The sequence below is a fragment of the Carettochelys insculpta genome, chromosome 1 (genome assembly GCF_033958435.1).
Source record: "Carettochelys insculpta isolate YL-2023 chromosome 1, ASM3395843v1, whole genome shotgun sequence".
Taxonomy (NCBI): domain Eukaryota; kingdom Metazoa; phylum Chordata; order Testudines; family Carettochelyidae; genus Carettochelys; species Carettochelys insculpta.
Genome location: NC_134137.1, coordinates 8,834,477 through 8,851,002, shown reverse-complemented (window position 1 = coordinate 8,851,002; position 16,526 = coordinate 8,834,477). Strand labels below are relative to the sequence as shown.

The 16,526-nt window shown below is 45.3% G+C and overlaps 1 protein-coding gene across 1 annotated transcript; it reads right to left on the bottom strand.

Moving 5' to 3' along the window:
• Window positions 1–10,217: 10,217 nt before the first annotated feature.
• Window positions 10,218–11,153, bottom strand: LOC142003036 (olfactory receptor 51G2-like). Its single transcript, XM_074979660.1, has one exon. It carries the CDS (start codon window positions 11,151–11,153, stop codon window positions 10,218–10,220), a length of 936 nt encoding a protein of 311 aa, XP_074835761.1.
• Window positions 11,154–16,526: the final 5,373 nt, after the last annotated feature.

The following is a 16,526-nucleotide window of genomic DNA, read 5'->3' as shown; positions in this document are numbered from 1 at the left end:
AACGCTTTGCTGACCAGAGATGTCTGAATCCAGAGATGTAGGTCATCTGACAGCTATTTCTAGTCCCACACACATTTTATCTCTCCCTGTGCAACAGTTTATGGCTATCTGGAAATTTACAAGTTAACACAAGCCCTTCTACTGAGCTTGAAGGACAACAGCTGGGATACTCTGGGAGTCAGCTAGAAGTTTTTTCCCAAGACAGAGTGAAGTGGAGGAGACTTGGAGATGACCTATGTTCCACTCAGAGTACAAGGATTTAACACACACACACACACACACACCACATGTGTGGGAGAGGGGAAGGAATCACAAGTGAGTGAATTTGAAAACACCTGTTTTGCACTAACGTGCAGCTGAGTGCACAAGTTTCTTCAGCCTTGCTCACGTAAGAGATGCTGGGTCTAAATTATGTTAACACTACTATCACACTGCCCTTTCCTGAACCTCAGCTGTAGTCTTTGCTGAAGAACACACCCGTAGTTTTGGTCTCTCACCAAGTTTTGGAACATCTTGCACAGGTATTGCAGACGGATTTTGTTTATGACCCTGAAGGTAAATGTTAGAAACAGCATCAGACAACTAGGGACTGAACAAAGCATTAAAAGAACAATGTATTGCAAGCAACTTTGGTGTTCTTTTGGAATACTTTCTACCGTAAAAGCAAATAACCAGCAAACTTTCCACTGCTTCTTTTTGTAGAGAACCGTAACAAACGGCAGCATCTCAGCCCTCAGTAAGTTGCTTTTAGACAAACAAGTCTAGTAGCTCCTATGTACCTGGATTAGTAGCAGACTGGTTCTCCCCAGATTCTACAGTTAACTCTTTCATATCCAGCATTCTATCATCCAGAACTCTCAAACAACCAGTATTTTAACCCGAAGTAAATGTTAGTTTTGTTTTTCATAAGTACAGGATATTGAAAGTCAATACAAATCAATACAGCAAATACAGTATTAGTCTACAGTGCTACTGTTGGTAAATAGAGTACTCTGAATACATTTTAGTTTGTTTCCTAATATCTAATCTTTTTTTTAATTTTAGCATTATGAATTGCTAGGTATACCTCTCTATTATCCAGGTTATGTAAATATCTGGTGACCTCCTGGTCCAGGGGCTGCTGGATATGAAAGTGTTTACCGTATTATGTTGGCCTATAGCTGGTAGCTGGTGCACAGTGTCACAAGCACCTGCTGTTCCACCATGAAGAGGGTTTGCAGGAAACAGATTTCAAAATGAAGTGTACGAATATTCATGGAAATGGAGTCTGATTTCATGCATGAAATTCATCTACTGTTCTCGCTCCCTCTCTCTCTCTCATGCACACACACACACACACACACAGACTATGCATCACAAATAATGAGCAATCCTGCAGCACCTTAAAGACTAACGCGTTTATCAGGTCATGAGTTTTCGTGACTCAGATCCACTTGTCGTTGGAGGAAGTGGGTCTTACCACAAAATCTCATGGCCTAATAAAGTGTTAATCTCTAAGGTGGTGACAGGATTGCTTGTTCTTTGTAAAGCTGAAGACGAATGGGATTCCCCCTCTGAGACAGTCTGTGTTTGATATTCATAAAACACATACCACGCAGGAAACGTATTGTGATAGACATGGAAGTTGAGTTGTAATAATGAATTTGTATGTAAAACGGAGTTCTTGAGATATTTGCTGCATGGCTCTGTTGTGTTAACTCTAGCAAGGTGTTCTGGCACTACTGGATTAAATCAGTTTGGCTCTTGTGAGTTTAAGAGCAGGATAGTGGACATCCAGCAGGAAGCTGACACAGCTCAGGAGAAGCTATAATTGAGTGACAGGCCTGCCAATGGAGGGAGGAAGAAGTTGCCCCTTGGCCCAGTGTTTCAGAGGGGCCTTTAGCTCTGGCTGTTGCTACTCCGCAGGTGGCAACGAAGGAGTGTGGTGGGGAGGCATGGTTGAGACTGAAGCCAGACCACGCTTCCCACTTGCCCTGGAGCCTGCAGTGGCTGTTGGTTCTGCTGCTCAGTGAGCGCTTTGGCGTGGTTGAGAGACCACACCAGGTCTACAAGCTGGGAAGAGCCTATTTCCAGGCTCCACCCACATGACCCAGCTTGTTCTGGCCACGCTGGGAGTCTGGGCAGAGCTGGGGCAGCTGCTGCTGCGAAACTCTTCAGAGTGACAAGTGCAGGCACTGCTGGGGAAGTCTGAAGTCCTTTGGCCTGTCTGGGTCCCTGTCAGTGTGGGAGGGCCTGGGGTCACTGATGCGTGCAGACCGCTGTTCAAAAGCCCTTTAATTCTTGCACATTACACTTTCTTCCTATTGTTCAGATGAAATAGTATTTAGGTTCCAGAAGGCTGGCAGGCGTTGTTCCCTCTCATATGTGCACCGAGTCATGTGTGAATGTGCAGCTCCATAAGACTAAACACCTGGCCGTGGGAGCTCTGCAAATCAGCTGGGTGGCATTAGAATCTCTCCTGAGTGGCCTCACAAGAGCACAATTTGCAGAGAATGTTGCTGGCTGATCACCTTTCTCACCGCCAGCCACAGGCTCCCAAAGGGAAAAACCACAGGCGCCAAACACAAACGGATGAGCTGGGCAGGTACAGTCGACCTGCAATGTCCTGCAGTCCAGGGCCCAGTCTGATGGTTAGAACAGTCTTCGGATTCCAGCCCAGGAGAGAGCAGTGTACCAGACCGGACATGTGGCACTCAGAGACACAGAGGAAGCCAGGGATGCCGGTAGCTGTGTAACTCTGAGGACTATTCACAGGATAGAAATGCTGGAGCCTTTAGCCAATCATGATACAGAGATTTGTCCTATCGGATGTCTGACCACCAAGCAATGTAGTTCCGAATTCCTACCTCCACGATCAAGCTAGGGAATAAAACTTTTGAAAGGAAATTGTCTGATTAATTTTCCAGGTTCAAACAAACCTGAGGCAATTTTGGGAACTGGTATTCTTCCGTGTGTCCTCTTGCTCAGCTCCTCGCAGGATTGGGCACAGAGCAGGTGGCACCTCTTGAAATGGGACCATTTCAGAAATCCTGACTCGGAGCATCAGTGTAGTAACACTCTGAGTTCACTTTGAACTTCAGATTTCTGTGAAGCTTGAACAACTCATGGAGAGCATAGGCAGATGTAGGGCAGGGTCCCCAAGCTATTTACCACTGCCTGCCCTCCAACCCTGCCACTGAGACACCCTGACAGGACAGCTGAGTTCTCTGCCACCGCACAAAACAAACTGCAAATATGAACAGCTTTTCCCATTTACTTCACATTTTAAAGAGAGTGAAACCTGCCAACATACCCAACTCCTCCTAGAAAGGGAGCTGCTGACACCAGAAGTCTTCACCCTAAAGGACAACAAGTCATTGCAGAAGTTGCATGGGCCACAGTCAGTGTCTGTGCAGACAGGGAGGCTATTGTCTTTATGAAGCATGCTGGCACATTCCCGCGGGGGCATTTATCCATCAGGGAACCTCAGCTGCTTGGCTTCGTGTGCACTGGCCAACAGCAAATTGCAGGAGGTCGAGTTACAGAGGATGAGTGGTGATGCTACAAAATGAATTTGAAGCACTTGCTGTGCTGCAGGCACCATTCCCAGAATCTGGGTTTGTGATCACTGTGTTTTATTATTATTATTATTATTATTACTTAGGGGTAACTATCATCCTGGCAGCTCCCTTTTCTGCATTACAGGTCCAGGATGAAGCCCAGGGACAGGAAATTCAACAAGGCTTCATACATGGAAAACTCCCATGGATTGTTGCAGGACAGGAGGTCCCTTCCCTTCCCCATGAGGAATGAAAAGGGAGATCCAGGGGTCCTCAAAGTTATGCACAGATGTCAGTGATCCATTTGTAGCTGGGGCCTCCTCCCCACAATCTTTGGGCCTCCACAGCTGCTCTGGGACCCTCTCCCATGCCCTGCCAACAGAGGCTCATCAGAAATAAACTACCAGGGACTGTCACAGCAGTCACCTGCCTCAGGATCAGCTGATGGGGCAATGTGCAGGGTGGAAAGGGCTGCACAGAGATGGGAAGGCTGGTTAGAAGAGCTTATACGTAAAATACCTCTGTCATAACCTAGTTGGGAGGTTTCCAGCTTTCCCTACCCAGAATTCAGCCATTAGCTCTGGCCAAGCAACCTTCATTTATGTTACAAGAGGAATGACCTATCTGTACCAGCCCATCCATCAGTGTAATAATCTAATAATATAAAAACAGCTGTATCATTCAGACCAGTGGTTCTGTCTAGCCCTGTGTTCAGTTTCTGACAGCGGCCCATTAAAATATTTCATAGGCAACAAACTGAATAGGACAATCACTGAGTAACCCTTACCCTGCCATCTGCTCCCAGCCGCTAGCAGTCAGAAGTTTAGGGACACCCAGAACATGGGATGGAATCCCTGACTATTTTGACTGACAATTATTGATTATAGTTTTGGTCTTTACAAGATCCCTTTGCAATAGTGTGGCAGTGTGAAAAAAGTTTTTTCTTTTGTTTGATTTATACCTACTGCCTACCAGCTTCATTGGGTGACCCCTGGTTTTTGTGAAGGGATATATGATGCTTCCATATTCCCTTCCTCCACACCACTTATGATTTAACAGATGTCTTTCTTATCCTTGTCTATTCATTCATTTTTGTACCTAAACAATCCTGGTCTTTTTAATCTCTCGTCATCTAGAAGCTGTTTCATAGCCCTGAACATTTGTGTCACCCTTTTCTGTACTTTTTTTTTCTATCTATCTATCTATCTATCTATGGGATGGATCACCCAGAACAGCACCCAGAATTCTAGGTAAGGACATACCCTTCATTTACATAGTGGCAATATGATATTTTCTCCATTGTTAGCCATCACTTTCCTATCACAGAGACACAGCCTACTCCCCATGCAACTTTTACAATCACTCTTTGTCCTTTGGGGTGAAGCCTTCTGGTGTCAGCAGCTCCCGTTCTAGCAGGAGTTGGGTTCGTTGGCAGATTTTACTCTCTAAAATGTGAAGTAAATGGGAAAAGCTGCCAGCTGTTGGCATCTGCAGCTGTTCTGTGCAGCAGCAGAGGACTCAGCTGGACTGTCATTGTGACTCAGTGATGGGGTTGGAGGGTACATAGCAGTAGGTAGCTTGGGAACCCTCTCCTACATCTGCCTATATGTCTCAGTGAGTTGTTCAAGCTTCACAGAAATCTGAAATTCAAAGTGAACACCGTTATCATGGGCATCAGGTAGAGCTTCCTTCAGGGAGGTTGTCCCCTGCGGCCCCACCCCTTCTCAATGAAGATTCACCTCTGCCACAGCTGAAACACTAAACCCTACCCCACCGCTCTCGAATCACAGAGGAATTCAGAGTCTTCCCAGCTGACATGCCTGGAACCTTATGTTCTTCTCTGCTCCCTTCAGTTGAAAGAACTCCTCCCCCACCACAGTCACTCTTCTCTTGATATCCCAAGTCACCTCACAAGAAAAAAATATGTCTCTTCCTAAGTAACTTAACCTTTTCATGTGCACCATGCAGGTTGCCAGGTGGCTGAGGAGGTGGCTGTGACACGGCTTCCCCTCCAATCATCAAAGTACTATCATTGTGATGTGGCTATGGCATAGTTATAATGCATCTCATACCAAACGTGTTTTGTGAGTGTCTATGGAAAAGTTATGGTAAAAAGGCTATGAGGACTCTATCTATCTATGTATCTACTCCTCATATTACATCTGGGTGATATCCACTAAGCATCATGTCTGCAGTCAAGATAGCTGATTGTGAACGGCCTATTATAAATCAGAAGCATGCAGCATTATCTTCTGCAAATTGTAACCGAACCTATTTGTCTGGGTGATTGGCTGAACAAGCAATAAGACTGGGAGGACTTGTAAGCTTTACATTATTCAGTTTTTTCAGTGCATGTGTTTTATACAGAATTCTGTAATTGTGCATTCATCTGCTGTGATGCAAACATTACACTTCAGTACTTGAATGAGACCAATTTAAGCTACATTTGTGTTCTTTAGACAGCAAATATTTGCAATAAAAATAAATATAAAATGTGCACTGTACACTTTGCATTCTATGTTGTAATTGAAATCAGTGTTTGCAAATACAGAATACATCCATTTAGAAAATATAGAATAAATCCAATACATTTTAGATAAAAGGTATTCTATTATTGGGTAACAGTGTAATTAATGATGATAAATTTTAATAACATGATTAACTGTATTAATTTTTTTAATCATTTTGCAATCCCAATTGTAAGGGATTATAAGTGACAGCAAATAGATGAGAGCAGGTTACCCAGTAAATAAAGTAAACCGTGCCTTGGGCATTGCTCCATTGCCTATCTTAAGAGTCATTCAGCCTCACTGGCCTGCAGACATAGAGCTGGTGTCTGGGCTGAAACACTTGGACCGTGTCTACACTAGTCCCCTGCTTTCGGAAGGCGCATGGTAATGAGGCACTTCAGCAGATGCTAATGAGGTCCTGACATGAATACACAGCGCCTCATTAGTATAATGGTGGCTGCAGGCAATTTGAAGGCACCGCTTTCAAAACACATGCCACCCGTGTAGCTGGGGGCCTTTCAAAACGGCCCTGTGATTTTGAAAGACCCTTCTTCCCAAAACCAAGTGGGAAGAAGGGGCTTTCGAAATCAGGGGTCGTTTCAAAGGGCAGTGGCTACACAGGCAGCGTGGGTTCCGAAAGCAGTACTGTCGAAGTGCATGTGGCCACCATTATGCTAATGAGGCGCTGTATATTCACAGCAGCGCCTCATTAGCATCTGCTGAAGTGCAGCATTACCATGCCCCCTCCGAAAGGAAGGGCTGGTGTGGCGACAGCCTTGGTGTCCCCATGGTACTTCCATACCAGTCTCAGAAATCTACCACCGACCCCCTCACTGTCTCTCTAGTCCACCGTACATCTGCCATGGATACAAAGGGGATGGAGGTGTGGGGCTTCTCAGAACCCAGCTGTCACAGGAGGCTGGGATAAGAAGCATTTTATAGGCTAAAGTCAGAGATGTTCCTCTCTTTAACCCTGATGTAGATCTGACCTCAGAGTACCTGAGCATGTCCAGTGTATTTGTCCTTTCACCAGCACCAAGAGGCAGAGGAGGGCTGTTAGCTCCCTGAGCAGAAACTCAGAGACAGCCAGTGGCTTGCCCATGGTCACACAGTGCAAGAGAATCAGCCCAGCTCCCTTGAGCTGTAGAGAAGTGCCCAGACCACACAGCAAGCCTTCCAGCCTTCTGAGCCGTGACAGCCTCCCTGGATTCTCTACTGTGCCAGAGAGAGGGGATGGCCAGGAGCCAGTTACAGGGGTTTGAGTCACTGGTCCGGTCTCCCCCTGCCTCGGTCAAGTTTAGACCATCCTGTGGGCTGGCCTGACCTCCACCCAGTGGTAACAGCTTCTGAGAGCACAGCCCACTCTGGCCAAGTGGATGTTTTCCACCCTAGATTGCCCCATTGGGGCATGGGACGCTGTACAGGTGCCCTGCCCTGCCCCCTATTGTCCTTACATTTACTTAATTATGTACTTAGCCTGAAATACTGAAGAGAAGAGCCCCCTTTGTGGGGGCTGCATTCATTCAGTCCTTTTGGAAACGCAGAATCTGCTACCCACTGGTCCCATTCACCTCCTTTATTCATGAGCCCCCACTGCCCTGCTTGATGGGGGTCAATGTTTATTCAGGCTTCACGAGTCCCCTGCCTCTCTTTTTCCCCTGAGGATGTGCTCTCTGCCCCTCTTCTCCCACTGGACCCTGTGCCCCAGTCCTCCTCTTCCCCTGCGGCTCCACCTCCCTACTAGGCCAGATCCAAGCCTGCCCTGGGACACCACAAGCCTGCAGGGAGCTCTGGACTCCATTTTCCCTTGTGGGTAAGTCCTGGCTGGGGGGCAGACACACAGGCTTCTCTTGCCCCCACCCACTTCCCTGCCCAGGGCAAGCGGTAGGTGTGAGTCTCCTCACAGTGGCAGCTCTGGATCCCTGAGCAGCTTTTCCAATGTCCCAGCTTTAGCTTCTGGGTTGGTGAGGGTGTTGAGACCTGGGTAATGAGGAGCAGGGTTTAGGGTTTTGGGGCATGAGATGAGACAGAGGCTGGGGCCTCTGGGTAAGGAAAGGAGCAGAGGTTGGGTCTTCAAGAGGGAAGATAAAGGGCAGGGGCAGGATGACAGAGGGCAAGAAGTTTCTGCATATGTACCAATTTTGCCTTATGAACAGGTGGTCAACCTATAGGGAATGGGCTGGGCTGGTAGAAGAGCTAGTGGGTCATCTGTTGGGGAGCTGTGAACAATTTCCAACTGTGGCAGGACAAATGGGGAGGAGTGGGAGGGAATCTGGGCCTCCGACTCTTGTCAGGACTCCAGTGTGTCAGACGCTTGCTCACCCGCAGAGCTGTGTCCTGCCTCGGAGCAGGCTCAGCAGGGGTGTGGTGTGCAGAGCCATTGACAGGTAGACAGGGTCTGCTTGAATGGCTTCTCCTGGGACCCTGGGAACAATCATGTCTCCGACCTGACTCTCTCGCAAGCAGTTGGCTGAGAGCTTAGTTGAATGGTGCATATCCCTGACTCTTTAAAAGGCCCTGTACACAGCTACTGTACCACTCATGGATCACAGAGAACCCAGAGTGCTGAACAGGGGCCAGTCCTGTGAGCGCTCAGCAGCTCTGAGATCTTTTCCTTGCCCCAGTATGTTCAACCAGAGACAGGACAATATCAACGCAACATCCTCATCGTGACATTGCCCCCCCATATTTCTTATGGAACTAAGTTTGGAATATAAATATTCAAAGCTTGAATATGCTTGATTCAAGACAGGGCAAGTTACTTAATGCCCCCTGAATGTGTATATTCTATTTGTGTGTGTGAACCTTTTGTGTATGTGATGTTAGAAGAGTAAAGTACAAACCTATTTATTAATATAGGTCATCTAGTGACAACTATTAATGGTACGTAAGGAACTTAAAAGCCCTGTGTTCCAGAGAAGTATTTGAGAAGCTCATTACGCTATCATTCGTTTAGTCTTTCAGGTGCTACAGGTGCTTGCTGTTTTTCCTGTGAGCCTAAGTTATGGTTGGGCCTACAGAGATTTGTGACCTTGCCTTGTGGTGATGCATTGAAGGGGATAAAGGCTTCCTGCCCAGGGGAAATTGTATTTGAGGAATGGGAAGCAAATTATGACTTTCTTCAGGTTCCTTCTCAGACTGCTGCCCACCCTGAGAGGACAGGCAAAAGCACGTGCAAACAAAAAGAACGCTAGTCTTGGAGCTGCTAGATCCAAGTCAGAAAAAGGATCAGCTCTGTCCTGAAGTACTTGAACTGAAATAAGAACTGGTGTTGGAAATTAGGCTTTCTCACAACGCAGGGTAGAGTGTTAGGGTTGGCTGGCATGTTTTGTTTATTTTCGCTTAGTAACTTACTTGATCAATATGTCATCACTTGCAACCACTTAAGTCCGATATTTTATACTTCATAAAATCACTTTTGCTTGTATCAAATGTGGTGTAAATAATTTGGGGGGGAGCAGCAGCTGTGCATCTCTCGTTTACTGATTAAGGCAGCGAATGTCATAAGCTTTCTCTGCGTAAATGTTTTATAAAGAGTGACATGGATTTATTTAGGGTTTTGATCCCACTGGTGCTGTATTCCTGGATACTGCCTGTCCCTATCACTGATGCCTCCCGGGGCTGAGCTGTTCTTAGTGTCTGTGTTACTGTGCTGTGGAACTGTTATCCCAATTCTGTCTCTTGATTGGGGGAGATCAGAGCTTCTGGCTCTTCATGATAGGGCAGGGAGGCAGGCTCAGTGGTGTCATAGCTGATCAGATGGCAGGTCTCAAGGGGATCTTTGTGGTCTAACCTGTCATGCCCAGCCCTTCTATTTACTGCATGTATCACCAGGAATTCTGAGATCAGAGCAGGGACACATATGGGTTTTTAAGGGCCAAAATCAGACTGGTCCCCTTATTCTCCACAAGCACACTCACTTTTTAAAGGCTGATCCCTGCCTTGGTCTCCTTCCCTAAGAGCAGTGTCCTCTCCCAACAGTGGGTGGAGACAGAACACTTGCCCAGTGCTCCACGCTTTAAACCCCATCTGAAACTATGTCAACAGAGTAGATGTTTGTAGCTCTTGCCATCTTGGATGTATGGGTCCGTGATGGAATGGGCGTATCTGACTTGTGTTCCTTATTTCCTGTGTCATGAGCACTGGAGCTGGGTGAGGAACTGATACGTCACTCAATGAACATCCTGATGATCCTTGCACGGAGGTGTTTGCTTTTCACACTGTACACGATTGGGTTCATCAGAGGTGGGACGAACAGGCAGATGTAGCCCAGGACAATCTGAAGCATGTGAGGAGAGCTACTCCCAAATCTGTACATCACAACCAGGCTGATATCTGGGGTGTAGAAGAGCAGGACGGCGCAGAGGTGGGAGACACAGGTGTTCAGGGCCCTGAGGCACTCTGCATGGGATGCGACACTCAGCACTGTTTTGAGGATCATCACATAGGAGAGGAAGATGAGCAGTGAGTCCATTCCCATCGTTAACAGTTTAGTAAACAAGCCCAAGATAATGTTGACTCTTATGTCCGAACAAGCCATCTTCATGACCTCCTGGTTCAGACAATAGGAGTGGAAGAGGATATTATCTCGGCAATATTGGTACTGTTTCAGAAGAAGGGGGAGTGGGAGTATTACAACCACTCCTCTTAGCACACATCCCAGTCCCATCTTGGCTATTCTAGGCAGGGTTAATACGGAATTGTATCTTAGTGGGTAACGGATCGCGATGAAGCGGTCAAAGGCCATCAGCAGGAGTATGGAGGATTCAATACATTGAAGTGAGTGGATAAAAAATAGTTGAGCAAAACAGGCATTGAAGCTGATCACCCTAGAATTGAACAAGAAAATGCCCAGCATTGTTGGCATAGTAACTATTGATAAGCCAAGGTCTGAGATGGCTAACATGGAAAGGAAAATGTACATGGGCTCATGGAGGCTTGGATCCTTTTTTATAATGAAGAGAATGACGGAATTTCCTACTATCGAAATAACATACAGTAAGCAAAAGGAGACAGAGATACAAAGATTAATGTCTTCCTGCCCAGGTACCCCACTGAGAAGGAATGTTGCTGAGTTGAGTTTGGTGTCGTTGACAGTGGACATAGTGTACAGGACAGCTCCAAGGAACTTTGAACTTTCCTCCCTGAAAGGAAACAGAACAGGAGAACTAGATAGTATTTAACAATATATCTTTCTGCTCGCAGTGGAAGTCTAGAAAGTCATAGGAGCTCAAGGAGTATCAGCATAATATAGTCATGGATTTACATAACAAACAGAAAGATAGACACTGCCAGACTGGATCATCCCTGCAATCTATCCAGCCTGGCAACCAGTGGCCAGTGCTAAATGATGCAGAAGACAGAGGAAGAAGCCCTGCAACATGCAGCCGTGAGACATTGTGCTTTCAAGGGACGTTTCTCTCAGTGTTAGACAGTTTTGTACAATTGGAGTTCCGTTTATCCATATAAACATTCAGTATGTCTTCGAATCATACTAACCTCTTGGCACCATTGATACCTTGTGCTTGGGATTTTTGCACCATACTTGAGCATTGGATGATGTTACAGTTATGATCTTCCCACAACAAAATACCCTTTCCAGCCCTTCACTTATGAGCGTGGACCATCGTATCATGTCATGGGTATGGCTAGCATATGAAGAAAATGGCCATTGTATGAATCTGTCCTTCACTGAAGCTATTTCTAAATGTGTTTCATTGCTTCATTTTATAGTCTTTTCTTTCATTGCATTAGCATAAAGATTCATTATTTTCTGTACTTCTGAGCATCCACATTAGGCCACTGCCAGTTTGCAGGCCAAAGGATGAACTTTTAGGTCCACATGTTGATTTTGGTGCCATTGACTTCCACTTCATCATTCCAGATTTCCACATGTGAACTCGATCAAAAACAGTTTCTATAACTTTGCTTTCCCAAATACTCTCTGTACTCAGTGTTCCAAATATTTTTTTCCCTCCTTTCTTGGGCAGAAATAAAAAATATTTGTTATGTGTAGCAAGACATGGGTGACGTGCACACCAATGGAAATGCACACTGCTAGCTGTGGGTGCCTGTGGGCACTCTATTAATGGCCTGGGTGGCATTTGAATCTATCCTAAGCATCTCCCAAATGCTCAGCTTACAAAGTGCGCTGCCTGAGATGCATTCTGACATGATTCCTGCTCTCTCCCTTCCCCAAGAAAAGCTGAAGGGCTTTGCTTCTCTGGATTTGACTGGATCAGGTTTGGTCTTCCTACAGGATTTCTGGTTATCTGCACACGCAAAGGTTTGTACCTACCTGGGAAGTTACAGGCTGACACAGTTACTTCATCTGGGTGGTGGCGGGGACAGGATGGCGCCACAAATGGGTGAAAAGTCAGAACACTCGGTTTCCATTACTATCCAGCTGAGTTCAAATGTTACTTGTGTAACAGTGATGGTCCATCAATTATAGACAGTCAAACCTTGATTTAACAGACCCCGATTTAATGACTTCAGAAACAATGGATGCTGTCCACTAGGCCACTGTCCCCCGCCCCAAATAAATGCCGGTGACATACCAGAGTTGCTAGAGCTACCACTGTCACTGGATTTGCCAGGGCTGGAGAAGCCACCACTGCGGCTGGGGCCAGAGGGGCGGTTGGGGCCCTCAGGGCCAAAGAAGCCACCAAGGCTACTGCAGAGGCTGGGGCGGCCAGGACCACAAGAGCCACCAGGGTTGGAGGAGCTGTGTGGGGGAGGGGAAGGTTATCATGGCAGGTGGCGGGAGCTCTCATCCCCCAGCCCCATATCCTTGGAGCATGTTACCACCTGGCCACCACCGCCTGCAATGGTGCTGAGCAGCAGCCATGGCATCGGAGGCTGCTGGCAGGTTGTGGGAGGCAGCCATGCTCTGCCTTCATGAGGGTGGCTTGGAGCCAGGGGCTGGAGAAGCTGCAGTACTGAGCTCACCAAGAGCTGCGGGAGGTGGAAAGCCAGGCTGGCATCCAGCTCCGCTCCTGGTAATTGGGAGACAGAATCATAGAATCATAAAACTCTAGAAGTGGAAGGGGCCTCAAAAGTTTAACAAGTCCAGTTCCCTTCTCTCTTTGTAGGACCAGGCGCCGTCTAGACCAATCCTGCTATGTACCTATCTAACCTGCTCTTAAATATTTCCAGCGATAGAGATTCCACAACCTCCCTATCAAAACAAAAAGCAGTCAAGTAGCACTTTAAAGACTAGCACAATAGTTTATTAGGTGAGCTTTTGTCCCACAAGTAATTATTCCACTGCACGTCCCATGAAAGCTCACCTAATAAACTATTTTGCTAGTCTTTAAAGTGCTACTTGACTGCTTTTTGTTTTGACAGTGTAGAGACTATCACGGCTTCTTCTCTGTTACTATACAACCTCCCTAGGTAATTCATTCCAGTGTTCAACCACACTGAAGGTTGGGAAGTTTTTCCTAATGTCTAATCTAAACCTCCCTTGCTGCAGTTTAATCCCATTGTTCCTTGTCCTAACCTCAGAGGCTGAGAACAATTTTTCTCCCTCCTGCTTGTACCCTATTTGAGGCACTTGAAAACCTCTATCGTGTCCCCTCTAAGTCTTCTCTTTTCTAAACTAAACAAGCCCATTTCTTTCAGTCTTCCCTCATAGCTCATGTCCTCTAGACCTTTAATAATTTTTGTTGCTCTTTTCTGGACCTTCTCCAATTTCTCCACATCTTTCTTGAAATGTGGTGCCCAGAACTGGACACAATACTCCAACTGAGGCCTAATGAGTGCTCAGAAGAGCAGAAGAATGAATTCTCATGTCTTGCTCACAACACTCCTATTAATGCATCCCAGAATCATGTTTGCATTTCTTTCAATATCATCACACTGTTAACTCATACTAAGCTTGTGGTCCACTATGATCGCTAAATCTCTTTCTGCATTACTCCTTCCTAGACAGTGGCTTCCCATATTTTACGTATGATGCTGTTTGTTCCTTCCTATGTGCAGTACTTTGCATTTGTCCTTATTAATCTTCATCCTGTTTACCTCAGACCATTTCTCCAGTTTGTCCAGATCATTTTGAATTATGACCCTATCCTTCAAATCAGCTGCAACCCCTCCCAGCTTCGTATCATCTACAAATGTAATAAGGGTACTTTCTATGATAATATCTATCTAATATACAATATATAATATCTTGATGAAGGTATTCAATAAAACTGGTCCCAAAACAGATCCCTGTGGAACCCCATTTGTTATGCCTTTCCAACACAACTGTGAACCATTAATAACCACTCTCTGAGAACCGTTATCCAGCCAGTTATACACCCACCTTATAGTGGCTCCATCTAATTTGAATTTGCTCAGTTTATTGATAAGAAGATCATGCGAGACCATGTCAAATGCCTTACTAAAGTCTAGGTATACCACATCCCCTGCTTCTCCCTTATCCACAAGACTTGTTATCCCGGAAGGAAAAAAAAAAGTGCTATCTGATTGGTCTGTAACAATTTGTTCATCACAAATCCATGTTGGCTGTTACCTATCACCTTATTTTCTTCCAGATGTTTGCAGATGAATTCCTTAATTATTTGCTGCATTATCTTTACCAGCACAGAAATTAAACTGACTTATCTGTACTTTCCTGGGTTGTTATTTTTTTCCTTTATATAGAGGGCGTGTGAGGGGAAGAATGAGGCTGAAGGGTGGAAGGGAAGAAGGGTGGCAGAGGACAGGAGTCAGTGATAGGCTGGGAAGGTCAGTGCATTGTCACATAGTATTACCATTAAATTGAGGGTTTACTGTACAACCACTATTAGGATTCCCTTTTCTGCACTAGTGGATATGTTCTCTGAACACTATTGCAAAGTCCTTCACAGGTTTTGTGGAAGAATAATATTCATGGCTCTGAATGTAAAAGTTAGAAACAGCTTCTAGAAAGTTACCAGGAGACAGTATCATAAAATCATTCTCTGAACAAAGAGTAAATATCACAAACCGATTGTCAGCTTTATGTGGGGTATTTCTAAATATTTTTTCTAAAGAAAAAAGCAAATAAGCCATGAAGTTACCCCTGCTGCTTCCTGTAGAGATTACAGCTACTCTTCTTCTGGCTCGTAATATACATACCTGTCATGCCAGTTTGGCTTGTAATATTTGCATTACATAGAAAGATATCTAACTTGCCTAAGGAATTTTAACTTGTCCTTTTCCTATTTTAGCTTCTGAATCTAACATATTTGCACTGGCAATCACTGTGTTAGGCATCCAATCACCTCCAATCTTCCTTGTGAAAATCAAAACAAAAACATGAAATACCTCTGCAATTTCCACATTATCTTCTATTGGTTTTCTCTCTTTGAATAACAGGTCTACCCTGTCCTTGGTCTTACTCCTCCTTCTAATGCACTTGGAGAATGTTTTCTAGATACTTTTATGTCTCTAGCACAGTTGAGATCTTTTTGTGCCTTTGCCTTTCTAATTATTTTCCCTTCATACTTGTTTTGTTTATATTCATTCTTTATCATTTGAACTACTATCCACTTTTTAGACTCTTTTATTTTTACATCATTCAAAATATGGTTAAACCAGGGTGGTCTCTTGCCAGAGTTCTCCTGTGCAGTGGAATAATTACTCCTGTGTGCTTAATAATGGTTTCTTTTTTGAAAAACTGTCAGCTGTCTTCAGTTGTGTTTCCTCTTACTCACTTCCCCTAGCATCTTACCAACCAACTCCCTGAGTTTGCTAGTCTGCTTTCCTGAAATCTGATATCTTTATTTTGCCTTTTCTCTCCTACCATTCCTTAGTGTCAAGAAGCTGAAGTCCCCAATCACTATGCTTTGGATGTTTTTTTCAGCTGTTTAAAGAAAGCCTCCTCCACCTCTTCTTCATAGCTAGGTGTTCTGTACTGTAGTAGGTCCCTACTATGACACCCCCTCTTATTTTGTATCCCTTTTATCTTTACTCAAAAACTTTCGGAAGTCTGTCACCTATTTCCATCTCCAGCTGAGACCAAGTGTGTATATTTTATAATAAGTAACCCAGCACCTCCTCCCATTTTGTCCTGCCTGTCCTTCTTGAGCAAGCAGAGTGAAATGGATGAGTATTCATCGAAACAGAACTTCATTTCTCACATGAAAGTAATATCTTTCCCTATCTCTTCCTCACTGCCCGTGTTCTGCATCCATAAAATTGGCACCAAAAGGAAGGGACACTGGGACAGACATGGAACTAATGTGCAGTAATGTACATGTCAGGGCAGTTGTGAGACCCCAGTGGAGCTACAAGCTGGGAAAAGCCTATATACAGGCTTCACCTACGTTACACAACTCATTCTGCCAATGCTGGGAGTCTGTTCAGAGGTGGGGCAGACATTGCTGAGAAGCTCTTCAGATTGAAGCAGTCAACACTAGGCAACTCTGAAGACCCTCGGTCTGGTGGGGTGCTTGTCAGAGTGGGAGGTTTGGGGATTAGAGGCCTGAACAGACTGTTGTTTGAA